The sequence below is a fragment of the Cucurbita maxima genome, unplaced genomic scaffold (genome assembly GCF_002738345.1).
Source record: "Cucurbita maxima cultivar Rimu unplaced genomic scaffold, Cmax_1.0 Cma_Scf00017, whole genome shotgun sequence".
Lineage (NCBI taxonomy): Eukaryota > Viridiplantae > Streptophyta > Magnoliopsida > Cucurbitales > Cucurbitaceae > Cucurbita > Cucurbita maxima.
In genome coordinates this window covers 2,404,681-2,425,190 of record NW_019272033.1, presented here as the reverse complement: position 1 = coordinate 2,425,190, position 20,510 = coordinate 2,404,681, and the positions used below count along the sequence as shown (strand labels likewise).

Here is a 20,510-nt window from a genome sequence, read left to right as displayed (position 1 = left end):
CCTTTTTTTAATTTAAAAAATAATAATAAATAGTAATTAATGGGTCGAAACATTCAAGGCCAGCCTAACGTCAGCAACAAATGGGCCGAAGCATTTGAATTAATGGGCCGAACAGCATATCGATCAATGGGCCGAACATAATGGGCTTCACGATCAATGGGCTAACAGCTGCCAGGTATGGGCTTTTCATAACATAATTCTGAAGTAATATTGAACTAAAAAGATTTTAGTGATTTACATTTACGTCCTCACTAAGCATCGCAAAATAAGTTACTTTTATTTTTATTGAAATATTAAAACTCCATTTGAAAAAACAGATATATATATATATATATATATATATAACTTGAACATAATTCAACTGATTTGTTCCGGGTGTGGAAAGCACAAAGCTGATAGTGATACATAACAGGTCAAAGCGGACTGGGCTTAAGCTGTTACAAATGGTATCAGAGTAAGTCGTCGGATGGAGCGAGACATAGTCGGAGTAGGGCTAGACCCTCTCCATAGTAGACGCATTTTAAAACCGTGAGACTGACAACGATATGTAACGGGTCAAATCTGCTAGTAGTGGGCTATTACATATCCTTTTAATTTCTCTCAAGAACGAAAATAATGATATCCGTTTATTTATAAGAACCACACAATACAGATTTGAAAGAAATTTCATTTTCATCCGTGTTCCATCAATTTTTCGATAAAACTATATAAAATATCAAAGTAGTTTTCTAAGAAATGTCACTAGAAAGTGACGCAACATAGTTATCCAAACATCGATGAAAAAAATATCAGTAAGTATCTAACGCGATAAAAAATTTCAAAAAGGAAAATAATAGTAAACATGTTTGTCAATGGATCATGGAATATCTAACTTTTTTTTATAAACTATCACGGTGAAGTGACAATATACTTTTATCAGTTATATATACAGAATTACAAAAATTACGATATTTTTTTGAATTTGAATCACAAAAAAGATTTTTTTTTCGAATCAAAGTCGATATCGAGATGGATGGTATTATAATGATGGATGAAAGAATAATAAACCCCCTAGAATGGGGTCAAGCATATTTGGTGGGCAACTAGTGGATCAGCTAGTGGACGGTCATGAGATTTCATTATTATTATTTTGTATTTTTTGGAAATTTTGGAAATTTTAAATGAAAAAAAATGAGATGCCAAAATAAAAAAGGAGGGAAGGGTTGATATTTTATGAAGAATTTTGGATTTATTTTTTCCAAAAAAAAAAAAAAATATATATATATATATATATTATTTTATTTTGATCAATTTGAGAGCAAAATATCTCATTAACTTTTATAAGAGGTACACGTCACCTTTCATTTTCTCTTTATTTTCCAGCTTGGCATTTTATTTAATTTTTAATTTTAATTAGCTAAGATGAAAAATATTAAGTTATATTTTATATATTGTGTTAAGTTATTATTTTTTTAAAAAAAAATCCTATATTTTTTTATAATTTACTATGAGATTCAAATTATTATTTTTTTTTAATTTTTTTGAAACGCCTAATTTAACCTTTATAATTTTCTTGTTTGAAAACTACCGACACTAAATAAACGAGTTCTTGTGTTTTGTTGATTCTAGTTATGATCTCCATCATCGAGATATAATTCGAGGTCTTCTCTTTAGCAACGACACGTATAGCTCGTGACACGTGAGTAAACTTTTCAAATATGATGACATAAAATCATCGAAATTTGGATTAAAATAGGTTTTTTTTTTTAAAGAATTCAAATAAATAAAAACCCAATTCATTTAAAAGTTGGGTTTAATTAAAAATAATTATAAATTAAATTAATCCCTTTAAAACTTTTTGAAAGGATTGCTTAAAATTAACAATTAAAGTGCTCGAAAAGTTTTTAATATATATATATATAAGAAAAATATCCGACACTAATGTGTTAAGCTAATTATTTAAAAAAACTTACTTTATACTTAAAATCATATTATATCCGTCACCATCAACAAAATTATTAATTCATTAATTGTTTTTGCTATGATTAGGTTTACTATTTCGACCATTAAATTTAAACTATATAAAGATAATTTTAAAATTTAAGATTTTACTAAATTGATTATATTTGATTCGATTTGATTTTTTCTTTGAAAAAAATGCTAAAAGAAATATAATTTAGAAAAGAAAAGACTAAAGATATTTATGGTAGAAAAGAAAATTAAATATTCCACAAAGGGAACCCTCCTTATGAATTAGGGCTATTTTAGTCTTTACATTTATTTATTTATTTACCATTAAATTTATATGAAAAATAGTTAAATTATTATTATTATTTTTTTTTTAAGAATATCTCGAAAATGTCTGAATTGAAATATGACTTTCAAATTAAGTTCTAAATCGGTAGATTTGTCAAAGGGAGCGACGAAATATAAACCGAAACAGAGTTTTTGCACATTTTCGTTAATTCATGGACACGATGTGATCAATATTTCTATTAAAAAAAAAAAAAAAAAAAAACAATATGATGGACATGTCTGCCCCTCAAAAAATGCATTAAATGTTTGTCATAATTTATTAAACTCCTGCAGAATAGGAAAGTATAAATAAAAAGGGGAGAGTTTGATTAGGAATCATTAAAATAATTAATAAATACAAAAGGGTAACATTTAATAATAGAAAATAATATATATTATATAATATATTAATGATTTCAGGTTGGGTTGTCGGGTTGTGGTAACAAGCGACAAGCATGGGCGTGCAATGTAATACAAGACAAGCAGCATTGGCTACTAGGGGTGTGCAATGGCGGGTGGCTACGAGGGAGAGGGGTGTACAATGCACCAATGAGATGGCTCGTTGCAAGGGATGTAGCACTAGTAAAACTTCCTATTAACGATATAATGAGGGTGGGGAGCTGAAATGACTCATGAACTAGAATAAAACTTACTTCAAGGGTATATTATACATAATAGACCATATTGGTTTGGGTTGACCCGAATCTTTAGTCAATCACCTGAAAAATAATAATTCAACCTAATTTAATCCATTTTTCTTTTAAATTTAAAATTGGCTTAAAATTAATCTCTAAAATTAAATTTTTATTAGTGTAATTTCGATTTTTTTAATAATAGACATTGTTTTCACTTCCCCCAGTTAACATGGCAACTCCCACCGTTTTTGTCCATTAGTTGATTCATTTACTTAATTAATTTCATGTATTTTTTTTTCTAATATATTAATGATGATGTCCATAATATTAATACCTAAAACTTTAACATCATAAAATATTATGTTATAATTTAATTAAAAATATTATTTCATGATTATTTCTTAATATTTGTCCTTTCTTATCAAATTATCGGTATTTTGTTTTACTTTTTCAATTTATATTCGTTTTATTTCGGGATTTGATGCTGACTATACTATATTTATTGATTAGTTTTTGGCTTTATCTTGATTTTTAAATTTATTATTTTCATAAATAATTGGTACAAAATCTGTCTAGATTGGACATCTAAACTAATTTAATAACTTAAATTTATATCATTATATATTTAATCATGTATTTTTTTATTTTTATAAAATAAAATTAATTTAATCTCATTTTAGAGAATAGTTTTATAAAATAAAATAATATTTTATTCGTTAAAGATAATTAAAAAATATAGAGAAAAAAAAGGAGGGTTATAAATAAATAAATAAATATTTAATTCGAGTGGGTTACCAAAATATTTAATTAATTATCCTCTATGGTTTCAATATCATAGGGAAAGATTATTATATTAATCCATGATATAATAATATATGGTTCCACGTTTTAATGATTTAGAAATTAAATATAAACATTTTCTTATTATTATTTTTTTTAATAAAATAAAAAAGAAATATTAAAGAGAAACGTCTTGTGTCTTATTCGTCCTAAGCAGCGACGACAGTAGCTCTGTGACAAAGACAAAGGTTTCCGAAGGCTTGCCGTGCTCAGAGCTTAACCATGACCGGAACTCAGACCAGTTTGACTTCTCCACGGGCTCTACAGCTTGTTCTTCCTGAATACCGACAACATGGTGGCGATGGAGCGTGACGGTGTCTCTCGCCGGAGATGGAAGAGAGATGAAGTGGAACTGAATAGTCAAAAGTTACATTGAATTAAATAGTTGAAATCATTTTTTTTATAGAAACCAAAACTTACGTGTCTTATTATTGCAATGACTTGTCAGTCTAGNAAGGTACGAAGGCAGTCAAAAATGACTAAGACTCCAAAGGAGTCGAGCCTCGATTAAGGGGAGGCGTGCTTTGTTCGAGGGGAGGTGTTGGATGATGAAAGTTCCACATCGGTTAATTTAGGGAATGGTCATGGGTTTATAATCTAAGAATACACTCTTCATTTGGTCGAACAAAGGACTCCAAAAGGAGTCAAGCCTCCTCGAAGGTACGAAGGCAGTCAAAAATGACTAAGACTCCAAAGGAGTCGAGCCTCGATTAAGGGGAGGCGTGCTTTGTTCGAGGGGAGGTGTTGGATGATGAAAGTTCCACATCGGTTAATTTAGGGAATGGTCATGGGTTTATAATCTAAGAATACACTCTTCATTGATGAGGCCTTTTGGGGAAGCTCAAAGCAAAGCCATGAGAGCTTATGCTCAAAGTGGACAATATCATACCATTGTGGAGAGTCGTGTTCGTCTAACATGGTATCAGAGTCATGCCCTAAACTTAGCCGTGTCAATAGATTGGCAAATCCTTAAATGTCGAACAAAGAACTCCAAAAGGAGTACGAAGTCAGTAAAAAATGACTAAGACTCCAAAGGAGATTGGCAAATCCTTAAATGTCGAACAAAGAAACTCCAAAAGGAGTACGAAGTCAGTAAAAAATGACTAAGACTCCAAAGGAGAGTCGAGCCTCGATTAAGGGGAGGCGTGACTAAGACTCCAAAGGAGAGTCGAGCCTCGATTAAGGGGAGGCGTGCTTTGTTCGAGGGAGGTGTTGGATGAACGAAGGCAGTAAAAAATGACTAAGACTCCAAAGGAGTCGAGCCTCGATTAAGGGGAGGCGTGCTTTGTTTGAGGGGAGGTGTTGGATGATAAAAGTCCCACATCGGTTAATTTAGGGAATGGTCATGGGTTTATAATGGTCATGGGTTTATAATCTAAGAATACACTATTCATTGATGAGGCCTGTTGAGGAAGCTCAAAGCAAAGCTTAAGGGGAGGCGTGCTTTGTTTGAGGGGAGGTGTTGGATGATAAAAGTCCCACATCGGTTAATTTATTAAGGGGAGGCGTGCTTTGTTTGAGGGGAGGTGTTGGATGATAAAAGTCCCACATCGGTTAATTTAGGGAATGGTCATGGGTTTATAATGGTCATGGGTGTTGGATGATAAAAGTCCCACATCGGTTAATTTAGGGAATGGTCATGGGTTTATAATGGTCATGGGTTTATAATCTAAGAATACACTATTCATTGATGAGGCCTGTTGAGGAAGCTCAAAGCAAAGCGGTTTATAATCTAAGAATACACTATTCATTGATGAGGCCTGTTGAGGAAGCTCAAAGCAAAGCCATGAGAGCTTATGTTCAAAGTAGACAATATCATACCATTGTGGAGAGTCGTGTTCGTCTAACAATCAATTGTCAAGATAATAGACGGTGTAATAGAAATTTTATTTTTTAAATTCTATTAAAAATTAAAAAAAAAAAATTGGGTGGATGGAAATTAAAATAAGTGGAAAAAAAATCAACATTTAAAAGAATTTAATAGGAAAGTTCTCATAGTCAAGGTGTTCAATAAATTATATAAATGAAATAAATTTACTAAGAAAATTCAAGGCCGGCTTTCAATAAATTAACAAAGTCAAAGTCTTTTTATATACATATTTCTTTTAAATTATTATTTTTTAAAAAATTAAATCGAAATGTCATTGTCTCCAGTTTTCCACATGGAATAACTTTAATTTATGTATTTTTGTTTATTAATAAAATTAATTCTCTACAAAATAAATTTGAATATATTTTAATAAATATTGAAAATGCAAATGGCTCATTCCAACGCACAAACTCAGTACACTTGAGGCCAATTTCAACTCTCTAAGTCTTCAACAAATGAGTTTAGTTCGTGCTTTAATGATGGGTAAGACTCCTTTTCAGGAGGTCTGGTCTTTAACCTACAAAGTAACTCTATATTCTGATTTGCAACGATCCTGCTCAATATGACACTTGTGACACACTTGCAAAGTCTTCATCCAACCATTAGGTTCTCTATATTGTTATACTTTTTAACTGTGCGACGTGGTGATATTGACACGCTCACGATAAGTCTTAAGAAAAACTCAAGTCTCACTCACATTTTTTGTCCGACATTGTGGCTTCGTCAGACCATAGGCAAAGTTTGTCTTCGCTAATCGAACATCATTTGTACAGAATCCAAGCTTATTCGGTCACACACGTCGATAATGGTAGTTATAGATAGTAGTTAGCAACGACCATAAAAAAGTGAAAATAGTGTAAGGGTATTTTAGTAATTTTTATATGACCATCGTACCTTGAAAGAGATTTTCAATCAAACACGAACACATAATTCAATCATTAAATCATTAATGGTTATATGTGTGAGAAAAAAGCATGTTGTTCTTTTTAAAATAATTAATTTTATTCTCTTGAGTCAGCTTGTACGTTAAAGTAGATGAATTAATTTGAATCCGCTTTTTTATTTTGGCTTGTGTGATAATACAAATTAAATTATTATTATTATTTTAAAAGTTTTTAATTGCGTGTGACCCGAGGAGTTAGGCTATATACCAATATCTAATGCCCATTATCGTTATTGCCCATTTTTTAATCATGTATAAAGATAAATAAAAAATGCATTATTATAATTTTATTAATTTTGTTTATCGATGAAAAAAATTATAAAAATATGAACTAAATTATAAAAAAAAAACTAAAAAATTATTAATTTTAAAATATATATATTAAATTACGATAGAATCATACCTACAAATATCTAATTGAGTGATTATTTAAAATATATATTAAAATTGATTTGTTAATCTTAATTAAATAATGAAAATAACAGTTTCATTTATTCACATTTTTATTTTTATTAAAAATAAAATTTTGAATAAATGACTCAGAAAAATTCAAACCAACTCAATTTTTATAAAAAGTTGATAGTTGAATTAATTATTTAACAATAATAGTTTGGATTATAAAAATTTTAGAACTCGATCCATTCAAATAAAATAAAAACTTGGAAAATAAATTAAAATTGGCAATGGGATATAATAAAATAATAAAATGTATGTTATTTAAATATTAATATATATATATATATATATATATATGATATGAACTAAGAGACATCAATCATACAATATACTTTAATGAAGATGGGAAGAAAATATTGTTGAAATTATTAAAAGATATTTCAATTCATGTCACATCGAAAAAGAATGAAGTTTCATGTGATAAATTTTTGGTAGATTACAATTTAGAATTATTATATTTCATTAATGTATTTTAAGAGTTTTTATTTAAGGTTACAATTACATAATGGTTAATTATGACCATTAAGTATGAATCTAACAACTCTTGGAATGCTTGAGTAGTTTCATTTTGAAGCTATATAAAGCTATGTATATTGTATTTGTGAGCAGACTTGAAAAATATATAATAAAAGAAACATTTTTGCTTTTCTTTAGTCAATGACTAAGTTTCTTTGCAATTCTATGGAGTTTAGATTACATATAGAATCATTCAAGCTCGACATGATCAATCTTGCTTGTGGAGTGATTCGAATCTTAAACAATGTTCTTGTCTTGAGATATTCGATAAACAAGGTAATCTGAATCTTATTCCCTTTGTAGTGATTCCTTATCTTATCATTTGGTATCAGAGCTTCAGGCTCAAGATCGGATATATGTTTTTTTCGCGTTTCTTCTCAATTTGATTTTTATTTATTTTTATCCTTTTAATTTTTAATCTATCAAAAAGTTCAAAATTCAATATTTGCTCTATTTAAATTTTGAGAGGGGAGGATGAGAGATGCGGGTAAAAAGAGTGACATAAAAATTGAGGGTAGTTAGATATATATATATATATATATAATATACAAAAATGAACAAAGCTTTCGCTTTCAGTTTCCCGTCAATTTTCGGCCTCGACGAGCCGGAACGTGGCTTAATTGGATGGTTGGATCTCGGGCCTTTAATGGGCCCACGTCCTTAAAACTGAGGGGTCGTAGGCGGTGGACATTTTAACCTTTTCCTAACCCAAAGTGGACCCATGGTTCCACTAACTCAACTCTGGTTAAGGCCCATAGCGTCTTTTTCTCTCTTTATTTTTTTTTTGCTCTTTTAACGGCGTTTGGAGTTTTTTTGTTTGTTTATTTCGTTTGACTTTGAACGGCGGATAACAAGGCGTTTAGGTTCCGTTAAATATTTTTGCCACGTGTAAGGAGAGAAGAATAGTATCCAACCAACCCATGGAATTCGTGGCGGTATTCGACCACGTGGACCTAATGGATCATAATTGTGGACAAAAATGCCACACAGCCACTTTCCTTTCCTTTTTATTTTTATTTTTATTTTTTTATTAATTCCATTTTATTTAGGAATACTAAATTAGGGATTGTCATAATTTTTAAAACGATTTTCTTTTTTTCATTTTAAAATTTTATAAACTAAATAAATACAGATAATTTAGGATATTTCTAAATGGAATTAATAAACATCAATTCGTTTCCATTTTAGGGTGAAGTTTGGTAAAATTCAAAGTAGAGTAAAAATAGTAAGCCTCGATTTACGGCGTGGTAAAAAGCAGAGATTCCTTGAAGTATAAGGGAAAGGCCGTTTTAAGGAAACCGGGCGGTTTTGCAGAAAAGCCCACAGGGTGTCCTACCTTTCCGTGCCACGTCAGCATTCTGATTCCGTTCACTGAGCTAACTCACTCCCGTCCCGTCCCGTTCCGTTGTGTTTCCGCTATAAAACCAACCTCCCCATTACGCCTTTCCTTGCTTTCTTCAATACAATTCACTTTCGAGACTCTTCCTTCTTCCTCTTTCATTCTTCTACTTTCTCGCCATTGCCGCCTTTCTTTGAACTCGGACTGAATCTCTTCCCCTTTCTTTTTCTCTCTGTTTGATTCTCCGGAATCAAGAAGAAATCGTCTGTTCGAATTACCTTGGTTAGTTCTTTTGACCTGGTTCTTGTCGTTCTTAAGGTATGCTATTTCATTCCTACATTCGTAATCGTGGTTTCGTTTTTCTGGTGATATGCGTTTACTCTTTCGTTTTGTTGACTCTCTGTTTTGGTTTAGTTTCGTTTGATATGTTGATGTTCTTTTCTTTTTTCCATTTCGAATTGCTGTTTTGCAATGTTTTGTTTGTTCAATCGCAGTGTTAATTTGTTGGGATTGGTTTCAGTTTGAATTCTGTTGTGTTACGTCCATTTCGTGAAGCGGCTCGATTTAGCTGTGTTCTTCCACTGATCGAGCTTCTTATGTACTGTTTATAGACTGATGGAGCAATTTCAGAACGACGATCTTGCGTATATTGTGGATGATTATTTTGAAGTCGGTGATTTTGACGACGGACAATTTTTCTCTGATGATGACTCCCATACTGATCAGAGTACCGAGCACATAGACTCCGACTTTGAGGACGACATCGATACAGTCAGTATTGCTACTTATCTGTTCAATTTGCCTTTTCTCTTGTCTTATTGATATCGTAATGAATTGTTTTTCGGAATTTTGTTTTTACAGAGCACGCCGAGGACGGATACCTCTGCTTTGGATGCTAGGAATGGGAAAGATATCCAGGGAATACCTTGGGAGAGGTTCACCTTTACTAGGGAGAATTATCGGGAAAATCGTTTGAGCCAGTACAAGAACTATGAGAGCCTGCCAATCTCTCGAGATGAACTGGAAAAGGTGCCTTTTCCTTCGTCAATATTCGTTGCCCTGTACTTTCTGACGTCTCTTATTTCGCGAGTGGCTGCCCTTCCACTTTCTCATCGTTATCATAATAATTTTATAATTTTTCGTCTTTCTGAACAACGGCGTGTTGCTCAAGTAATTAGAGCTTCAGGCACTTGAAAATCATACTTCCATTTTTAAATTTTTTTGGGAAATAATTGCTTGGGTTTTCTGGGTTATCGGTTCTTTTATTCACACTCTGGTCAATACCAGAGCTATCTAACTTATTATTGTTCTGTTCGTTGGTTAATCTTGACAATTTCCTTATCATCGTTGAACTTGCTTTGACAGGAATGCTTGCGAGTGGAGAAGGGGAATAAGTTTTATGACTTCCAGTTCAATACAAGGCTTGTTAAATCAACAATTGTTCATTTTCAGGTAAAATTTTTATGAGATTAAAAAAAAAAAATGATGAGGGTTTTTTTTTTTTTTTTTCCTCCTTTTCAGCTCATTTCATTTAATATCAGTTCTAAGATCCCGTCCGTCCCTCAAGAACTAATTAGCTAATTGGTCATCGTTGACCTCATTTTTTCCGAGCTTTAGGTGTTTCTGAAACCATATTTGCTACGCTTGATCAGGATGCGTTCTTCTTTTACAGTCTCTTGATCATAATTGTAAAACCATCGTTAGCATTGTAGTTTTGCAGGTTTTGAACATGTTAGTATCCTTTAAGGATGTATTTATAAATGATTCTAGCTCTATGTCCTGATCATACATTTTGAGGTATGAACTCCAGAATTGTTATTATGTTGGTTCTATTTTTCAACTTGTTCATTTGAGATGGATTAAATTACCAGATACTAACGAACTTTGAGAAGTCTTTCAGCTTAAGAATTATAGTCCACTGAGGCCACGAATCAGTGCTTGTTCAGGCATGCAATTGCTAAAAATCTAATTTCTATAATCTGGGTGCTTGGTTTACCTGTTAAACTATGATTATGGATAACGGTGCCATTTCTCTTACAATTGGAACTAAATACTCTCTAAAGTTTTGAAATGAGCCGCTCTTGATGTACTGAGACAGGATAAGATACTTTTTGTTCTTTCATAGATAGATAATTGATGCTTGCTTTCTTCTAAAGTTTTGCAATCTAAATTTTGCGATGAAAAAATGCTGTGCTGCTTAATCTTGGATGTCTATGCATCTCTGCAATGACCTTGTACCTTTGATCATTGGGCGTGCATCATAGTGATGCTAGTTACTTCTTGAGGATGTCAATTTCCCCCCTGAAAGTGTTATAATTTTATTGGTACTTAAAATTTCTTGGACATACCCTTCTTGGTATTGAATTCCATCTTACATACTTTCTGGGACAAATGACAATTGGGAACCCCATGTTTATTTTAATTTTTTTATGATATTAAATACGATTCCTCGTCGGAGTGTTAAATACAACTTTATCACTTTAACCCATCTGTGGCATTTAGGATTGCTATTTCTGTTTATTTCAGCCTTTAAAGCAGAGTGGAAGTTATATCTGAGCAGCTGCCAGGACGTTATTATATGGTACGATAGGAAAAATATCTGAGCATTTAAGAGGCCTCTGTAGCAACCTGTAGTTCAAGTAGATTTTAGCCTTCAGAGAGGCTAATTTAACTCTAATGAAATATGTTTCTGATAGTTACTTGACTTATCTGTGTTTTTTTGTTTTTTCTGTGTTCATGATATTTTATTTATTCGTTGCATTACAGTTCTAGCGCAATTCTTGTCAGTCAACCTTCTATTTCTTTTATGTCCGTCACAGAGTCAGTAGTCTGCTGATCTGTGCATCCATTATGTAACTTAGCCCTGTGCATATCTTGCTTTAGCCCTGCATTTCGACCGCCTTGTTAGAATTCTATTATCATGCACCTAAATCACATCCTTGAAGGATGAGGTTGAAGGCATAACCTTTCAACCCCTGGTGGCAGCTAATTTTACTTCTGGATTCAGTTACAAACCAGTTATTTAATTCAAGGGGTACCGTATAGTGCGTGCAATAGTAACCGACTTGTTTGTTCCTACCTTGCAGCTAAGGAATCTCTTGTGGGCAACTTCTAAGCATGACGTATACCTTATGCAAAACTACTCAGTAATGCACTGGTCCTCGTCGCTTCGGAGAGGCAAAGAAGTACTCAATGTAGCTAAACAAATCGTTCCCACTGTGGTATGTGATCATTGGACAGACCGAGGGTGCTTAAAGTTTTGCTTTGATTAAAACGTAGTTACTTATAATGGGATCTCTTGAACAGAAACGCCCTGGAGTCTCGTCACAGTCATTGTCCAGAGTGCAGATAAGTACTATGACAGTAAAGGAGAACTTAATCGTGGCGGGTGGTTTTCAAGGGGAACTAATTTGCAAGGTATGGAGATTTTTGTAAACTGTCTACTAATCAATGGGGTTTACAGTATCTAATTTGCTTTTCCTTCATGGTGCAGTACGTGAATAATCCTGGAGTTGCATTTTGCACCAAAATGACAACAGAAGAAAATGCAATTACAAATGCTGTTGATGTATTTCTAACTCCAGAGTAAGTTTCATCCCATCAAGGGCGTTAAGGTGGTCCATCTTTTTCATTGCCTCAGGGCATACGGCTTATGGTGCCCTTTTCTTTTCAGTGGTGCAACAAGGGTTGTTGCTGCAAATAATGATGCAAAAATTAGGATTTACGATGCTAAGACATTTACTTGCCTCAACGGCTTCACGTTTGGCTGGTCTGTAAATGTAAGTGATGCAAACTCAAACGTTGTAAAACGTTTGATGATTCATTACTTGCTTTCTTTCTCGTCTTGATTTGGCCCTTCTCGTTTCTACAGAGCACCGCTGTTAGTCCTAATGGGAAGATGCTTGCAGTGCTTGGGGACAGTACAGAGTCTCTGCTTGCAGATGCCAACTCTGGCAAAGTAAGTATTCTTCCGAGCTTTTCTACCCATGTGTGTGTGAGAATTGTTGGGAGAGGAGTCCCACATCGGCTAATTAAGGGGTTGGTCATGGGTTTATAAGTAATGAATACTATCTCTATTGGTATGTGGACAATATCATACCATTGCGGAGAGTTGTGATTTCTAACATACTCTTCTCTTGATATGTTAAATTTGTGAATGTTTAATCATATTCTATTCCGTTGCGCAACAGGTGATAGAGAGCCTGAAGGGGCACTTGGATTACTCTTTTGCTTCTGCATGGCATCCTGATGGACACATTTTGGCGACTGGGAACCAAGATACCACCTGCAGGCTGTGGGATATAAGGAATACGTCCAAGTCTCTAGCTGTGCTCAAGGGAAGAATGGGATCAATCAGATGTGTAAAATTCAGCTCCGATGGCAAATTCCTGTCGACTGCAGAGCCTGCAGATTTCGTCCATATCTATGAAAGTCGCACAGGTTATGAACAAGTACAAGAAATTGATCTGTTTGGGGAAATTGCTGGAATATCCTTCAGTCCCGACACGGAAGCTCTGTTTGTTGGCGTTGCTGATCGAATATACGGTAGCTTATTAGAGTTCAACAAACGACATCATAATAAGTACATAGATTCCATGTTCTAGTTAGAAGAAATATGTATTCAAGTTGTTGCCGTTGTTTGAAGTGTTCAATTGAGAGTAAAGGGCAGCATAAGCATTGGCATTGTCTGGAAAAGGCTTCACCAATGTCCTGAAACTAGAAAGAGGTCTGCCTGAAGGTTTCCCTTTTAGTTATACTTTGGGCGTGCTGTTGAAGCTCATCGCATTTAGACCTCCGTTTCTTTTGTTGCTGCCTTTATTCTCTTGGGTTGTAATGAATATGGTCAGTCCATTTTCAACAGATTGATTCAATTCATGTAGTTACTCAAATCTTCTTGTATTGTATATACCCCAACTTCAAATCTTCTCGACATAGTAAAGAACGAAACCATGTCGGCGACAAAGTCGACACCCAAAGCACAAGTCAACCGGCTTACGCTAATAGAGGAGGAAATGTTGTTCCTCAAAGAAGTCCCTGACACCCTCTGCTTCCTAGAAGCACGGGTGACCGAATTGAGTGAGAAAGTCGTAGAAATCGACGCAATGGGCAACCGCCTGGATGGGTTGCCAATTGCAGAATTGATGTTTCGAGTGATCTCGCTCGAAGAAAGAGTTGGTCCTACGAGCAGTCCAAAGCCGTCTGGCAGTCCGGATAGCTCTGTCGCGCACAAGGAGGGATGTGGCGAAGAGTTCGACGTGCTACAATATACAATGATTAAAGTGACGACATCCAAGAAAGGATGGGCTCCATGGGCACTCGAATGAAAGTGACCATGAAAGCCGTGGAGAACGTCACGACTGGACAAACTAATGCAGGGTCCAACAAACTAAGATTCCCAGATCCGGAATCGGGACACGCCAACTTGTAGGGTCCAACAAACTAAGATTTCTAGATCCTAGAGTCTTCAAAGGGAACAAACTAAGATTCCCAGATTCGGAATCGGGACACGCCAACTTGCAGGGTCCAACAAACTAAGATTTCCAGATCCTAGAGTCTTCAAAGGGAATCGGGACGCTAAAGAGTTGGAAGGGTCTAACAAACTAAGATTCCCAGATCCTAGAGCCTTCAAAGAGAATCGGGATGCCAAATAGTTGGAAAACTTCATCTTTGATGTCGAACAGTACCGACGACAAGAAGATGACCGTAGCCTCAAGAGTTGAGGGACCAATTCCTCCCCAAAAACGCAGGACATATAGCAATGAATTCCTCCCCGAAAACGCAGGACATATAACAATGGAAAAACTAGTAGCCTTGAAACATACTGGAGGCATACGAGACTATGTCAGACAGTTGTCAACCCTGATGTTAGATATCAGGGCACATCGGACGAAGTGTTCTTCTTTATAAATGGGTTACAGCCGTGGGCCAAAACAAAGCTACACGAGAACAAGGGCCCAAAACAAAGCTACACGAGAACAAGGTCAGCCGTGGGCCAAAACAAAGCTACACGAGAACAATGGCCCAAAACAAAGCTACACGAGAACAAGGTCCAAACCCTAGTTGCCGCAATGGCCTGTGTCGAGAGACTCCTAGACTATGGGAACGAAGCGGGATCCCAAAGAAGAATGACACCAGCCCCAAACACTGGGGAGCAAGACATACAAGCCACCAGGTCATCGAAATGGAAGCCTCAACAGACCGAACGGAGGTAACGACAAACCAAGCGGATGGAAGATAGACCTCCTCAGAACAACCAAGCGGGGACATCTCGAGGACCTTACCATCAAAGGAACCACCCGACGACGCCTTTACAATGCATGCTGTGTAAAGGTCCCCACAAAGTATCTTACTGTCCTCATCGGGCCTCTCTCACTGCGCTCCAAGTGTCCATTCAAGAGAGCAATGACACAAGGGTCGAGACTATGCTAGACAAGAAGGGATCAAGACAATCCCCGAATGGGCGCGCCTAAATTCTTGTCAGCCCTCCAAAGGAAGGTCGAACCGAAGGAGATAGTAGAGAAAGGGCTCATGTTCGTAGATGCGACAATAAATTCTCGACCGAGCAAGAGCACTCTGATAGATTCAAGAGCGACCCACAACTTCATCGCCGATCAAGAAGCCTAAAGATTGGGACTCACCATAGGAAAGGACCCGGGGAAAATAAAAGCTGTCAACTCTGAGGCCTTGCCTATTGTGGGAGTTTCCAAAAGAGTCCCCTTCAAAATAGGGGATTGGATAGGAGAGCTAGATCTTGTTGTAGCTCGCATGGACGACTTTGACGTGGTACTTGAGATGAAGTTCCTCCTAGAACACAAAGTTATCCCAATGTCGTTGGCAAAATGTTTGGTGATCACCGACCGCAACCCCACAGTAATACCTGCAAGCATCAAGCAACCAGGTAATGTTCGAATGATCTCGGCCATACAATTGAAAAGGGGACTCGCACGAGAGGAACCTACATTTATGGCCATACCACTGATGGAAGTAGCGACCACCGAAGAAACTGTCCCAAATGAAATCAAGGAGGTACTAAATAGCTATGCTGACATAATGCCAGAGAGCTTACCCCAAACATTACCACCTCGTCGAGGCATTGATCACGAAATCGAACTCATCCCCGGGGTTAAACTGCCAGCGAAGAACGCATACCGGATGGCTCCGCCCGAGCTAGCCGAATTAAGGAAGCAACTGGATGAGTTGCTGAAGGCGGGATTCATTTGCCCGGCAAAGGCACCCTACGGAGCCCCCATACTGTTCCAGAAGAAGAAGGATGGGATGTTGCGCCTGTGCATAGACTATAGAGCCTTAAACAAGATGACGGTACGCAACAAATATTCGCTGCTGATAATATCCGACTTGTTTGACCAACTTCACGAAATTGGACTTACGATCAGGGTATTACCAAGTACGTATTGCCGAAGGGGACGAGCCCAAGACGACGAGCCCAAGACGACATATGTAACAAGATATGGGGCCTTCGAATTCTTAGTAATGCCCTTTGGCTTGACAAACGCCCCAGCTACTTTTTGCACGTTGATGAACCAAGTTTTCTACGAATACTTGGATCAGTTCGTCATAGTATACCTCGACAACATAGTGGTTTACAGCACAACCCTAGAGGAACACAAAGTGCACTTGAAGCTAGTGTTTGACAAGCTACGACAGAACCAACTGTATATCAAGAAAGAGAAATGTGCATTCGCACAAACATGCATCAACTTCCTTGGACATGTCGTCAAATGTGGACAGATTAGTATGGATAGCGATAAGATAAAAGTTATCCAAGCATGGAAGGTTCCTACTTCCGTATCCGATGTGCAGTCCTTCTTAGGATTAGCCAACTACTATAGGCGGTTCGTCAAAGGGTTTTCACGACGAGCAGCCCCATTGACAGAGCTGTTGAAGAAAGACCACCCTTGGTCGTGGTCAAATGATTGTCAAATGGTCTTTGAAGATGTGAAAACAACCATGATGAGGGGTCCTGTCCTCGGATTGGTAGATGTTACAAAGTCATTTGAAATAGAAATAGATGCTTCCGACTTTGCCCTAGGTGGGGTCCTTATTCAGGAAGGCCACCCCAACGCTTACGAAAGTCGAAAACTCAATGACGCCGAATGGAGATACACTGTCTCCAAGAAAAAAATGCTGGTTGTAGTCCATTGCCTTCGAGTCTGGAGACAATATCTTTTGGGATCACAGTTCGTAGTGAAGACGGATAACAACGCCATTTGCCACTTCTTTGATCAACCAAAATTGACGGCAAAACAAGCCCGGTGGCAGGAGTCGTCGGCCGAATTTGACTTCAAGTTTGAACACAAAGCAGGAAAGAGTAATCAAGCAGCCGACGCACTGAGTCGGAAGGGCGAACATGCGGCCTTGTGCATGTTAGCCCATATTCACTCAAGTAAGATCGATGGATCGATGCGCGACATCATCAAGGAACATTTACATAAAGACCCATCGGCCAAAGCCGTTGTCGAACTAGCTAAAGCTGGGAAAACACGACAGTTTTGGGTTGAGGGAGACCTTCTGATGACAAAAGGAAACAGATTGTATGTCCCAAGAACGAGAGAACTGAGGAGGAAGCTCATTCAGGAATGTCATGATACCTTATGGGCCGGACACCCTAGGTGGCAAAGAACATACGCCCTAATAAAAAAGGGGTACTTCTGGCCAAACATGCGAGACGACATCATGCGATACACCAAGACGTGTCTCATCTGTCAATAGGACAAAGTCGAGAAAGCCAAAGTCTCAGGACTCTTCGAACCTTTACCTGTGCCAGCAAGACCCTAGGAAAGTGTATCTCTGGACTTCATAACACATCTCCCAAAAGTCGGAGAATATGACGCTATCTTGGTTATCGTAGACCGATTCTCAAAATATGTGACGTTCATCCCCACTCTCAAATTATGCTCGGCCGAACTCACAGCCCAACTATTTTTCAAAGACATTGTAAAGTTATGGGGCATTCTGTCGAGTATCATCAATGATAGGGATGGCAGATTCATTGGGACATTCTGGACTGAGTTATTCGCCTTCTTGGGAACAACCTTAAACATCTCCTCGAGTTATCACCCTCAAACCGATGGATAGACATAACAGTTCAATTGCTTGCTCGAAGAATACTTACGTCACTTCGTCGACGCTCGCCAGAAGAACTGGATACAACTATTAGATGTCGCCCAATTTTGCTTCAATTGTCAAACCAGCTCGTCTACGGGAAAGAGTCCCTTCGAAATTGTAAGTGGACGACAACCGGCCTTACCCCATATTATTGATCATCTTTATGCAGGGAAAAACCCTCAAGCTCACAACTTCACAAGAGAATGAAAGTAGACAACAGATATAGCCCGGGCATATTTAGAGAAGGCTTCCAAGCATATGAAAAAGTGGGCGGACAAGAAGCATCGCCCCCTTCAATTCCGAGCAGGAGATCAAGTTCTCATCAAGCTGAAACCGAAACAGATCAGATTTCGCAGCCGAAAGGACCAGAGACTAGTTCGAAAATATGAAGGCTCGGTTGAAGTTCTTAAAAAAATTGGGACTACCTCCTACCGAGTTGCACTACCCGCATGGATGAAAATCCACCCAGTAATTCATGTGAGCAACTTGAAGCCATACCACCCTGACTCAGACGACGACCAACAAAATGCAATAACGAGACCGAGCATCAATCTGAAGCAAAAAGAAACAAAAGAAGTAGAGGAGATCCTCACCGACAGGGTTAGGAAGATAGGAAAACCTGTACGGACGATTCGTGAATTCCTTGTAAATGGAAGAATCTCCCTAGAGAGGAAACCAGTTGGGAACGCGCCGAAGATCTGAACTCCGCCGCCACCCACATCGCAAGGTTTGAAAGTAGTCGGTTGACAGGGACGTCAACCAATTAGGTGGGGGAGGATGTCACGGTCATGCTCGTCCAGGGCGTGTTGCCCACGGCCGCATGCCCATGGCAAGCAAAACCCTTGTCATGTCTTTTCATTCTAGTGTTTTTACTTTTGTAGTTCTAGGGCGTATGACGTCTCAAAAATATCATGTCTAAGCCTGCTAGACATGAAATGCCTCAGAATGTACTATAGGGAGATATGACTAGTTGTCAACTTCTCCCTACCCAAGGTTATATATGCTAAGCCGTTGTTATCTCTCTCTTGCTTGCTTATATAACGGTCTCTTTCAAAAATCTCTCTCTACCCTCGTTTTCTAAAATCTTCTTTTAAAACCGAGGCTAGAGGCTCGATCATACGTCGCTTGGCCGTAGGCGACGCAAGAACAAATTGGCTTAGCTCACTTTCGTTGGAAAGTGAGTGCCGCACAAAGTTTATCATTCGTCTCTAAAACCGTCTTTCCTTCTCAATGTTTATAGCTTTGGGTACCTATACAATTCATTCTTTTCTATCTTTGTATAACTCAATCTTGATGAAAAAATGAGATTTTTTCACGTGAATGCATGGTTTGTCATGTAAAGAGAATTGATTTTTCCTTTCGAATTCACGAAAGTTTCAAAGCGGAAGTTGTGGGTTTGAGTCCATTGATTTTGACAAATAGGATAATATCAGCGAACAGTGAACTTAAGTTGTTATAAATAATATTAGAGTCCGACGTTGGGCAATGTGTCATATCCATACTTAAGTTGTTATAAATGATATTAGAGTTCGACGTTGGGCAAAGTGTCATATCCATACTTAAGTTGTTATAAATGATATTAGAGTCCGACATCAATTGGAGAGGGGAGTGAGTCCCCCCGCGCTTATTTCGGATCTGACCGCGCACTTTTCACCCCTTCCACTCCATAAGCCAAGTATCAAACCTCTCTCTTAAATTTACATTTATATATATATATATATACCATTTTCTACCTTTCTCGTACGAGTGTGAAAACCTTTATTTAATAAACGCATTTTATAACCATGAAACGATGGCCCAACTAGTTTGAATCTCCGCTCTTTAATTATTTAAATATCTTTTATTGCACGATAAGTGAGAATACACAAATGTTACTCTTCAAAATGACATCCTTTTCTATAATTATTTAAAGGTTGGAATTAAATTAAAACAATATTATCCAACCAAAATAAAATAAAATATTTGGAAGTGAGAACATTAAGAAAGTGGAGCAACGTAATTTTATGTTTTTTTAAAAAAGGTTTGAATGATTTGTGCTTGGCGTAGATAGCAAGGAGTTTTTATTTGGATTTTTGTTCTTTGTTATTATTGAAAAAAAAAAAAAAACAACAAAAACAAACAAATAAAATTTGTGATAAGGGTGGAATCAAGGCTCGACACGTGGTAGGGACCTACCTGAAGCACGTTCTGGTGAAGGTCGAGTAACACTAAGGTCGAAATCGACCTAATATGAGCTTTGCTATTTGACCCGTTTGAATCTTAGGATAACATTACTAAATGAAAATCCATTATCTACCAAGTACGAAAGTTTTTAGACTTGGCTCATAAGGAGGTGAGAGTATAATCGTGTAAAAATGAATAAATATTTAATTAATTTAAAGAAAAATAATATATATATATATTTTTTAAAAATGTAAAAATTCCAAAAGGAAGTGGCGTGATGAATTGTTATAATATCAAATCTGCCGTGAAAATGACTTACCAACCAATGCTTTCAACCTTTCAATTTTA

The 20,510-nt window shown here is 36.7% G+C and overlaps 1 protein-coding gene across 5 annotated transcripts; it reads left to right on the top strand.

Moving 5' to 3' along the window:
• The first annotated feature begins 8,980 nt into the window (after positions 1-8,980).
• On the top strand, positions 8,981-13,772 carry LOC111492135 (uncharacterized WD repeat-containing protein C2A9.03-like). Of its 5 annotated transcripts, none has more exons than XM_023141368.1 (10): positions 8,981-9,155; positions 9,485-9,644; positions 9,735-9,902; positions 10,239-10,325; positions 11,960-12,094; positions 12,180-12,290; positions 12,367-12,458; positions 12,547-12,652; positions 12,745-12,831; positions 13,064-13,772. In XM_023141368.1, the coding sequence occupies exons 2-10, from the start codon at positions 9,489-9,491 to the stop codon at positions 13,475-13,477; spliced, it is 1,356 nt and encodes a 451-aa protein (XP_022997136.1). In that variant the 5' UTR covers positions 8,981-9,155; positions 9,485-9,488; the 3' UTR covers positions 13,478-13,772. The 5 variants fall into 5 exon arrangements, with proteins under 5 accessions (XP_022997136.1, XP_022997135.1, XP_022997137.1 ...); XM_023141367.1 differs by having other exon boundaries at positions 8,981-9,191; XM_023141369.1 differs by lacking the exon at positions 8,981-9,155 and having other exon boundaries at positions 9,467-9,644.
• Positions 13,773-20,510: the final 6,738 nt, after the last annotated feature.

Coding starts and splice junctions, on each gene's coding strand:
- LOC111492135 (XM_023141368.1), top strand. CDS start 9,489: ATGGAGCAATTTCAGAACGACGATCTTGCGTATATTGTGGATGATTAT. Junction 9,645..9,734: donor TTGAGGACGACATCGATACA/GTCAGTATTGCT, acceptor TTGTTTTTACAG/AGCACGCCGAGGACGGATAC. Junction 12,653..12,744: donor CGTTTGGCTGGTCTGTAAAT/GTAAGTGATGCA, acceptor TCGTTTCTACAG/AGCACCGCTGTTAGTCCTAA.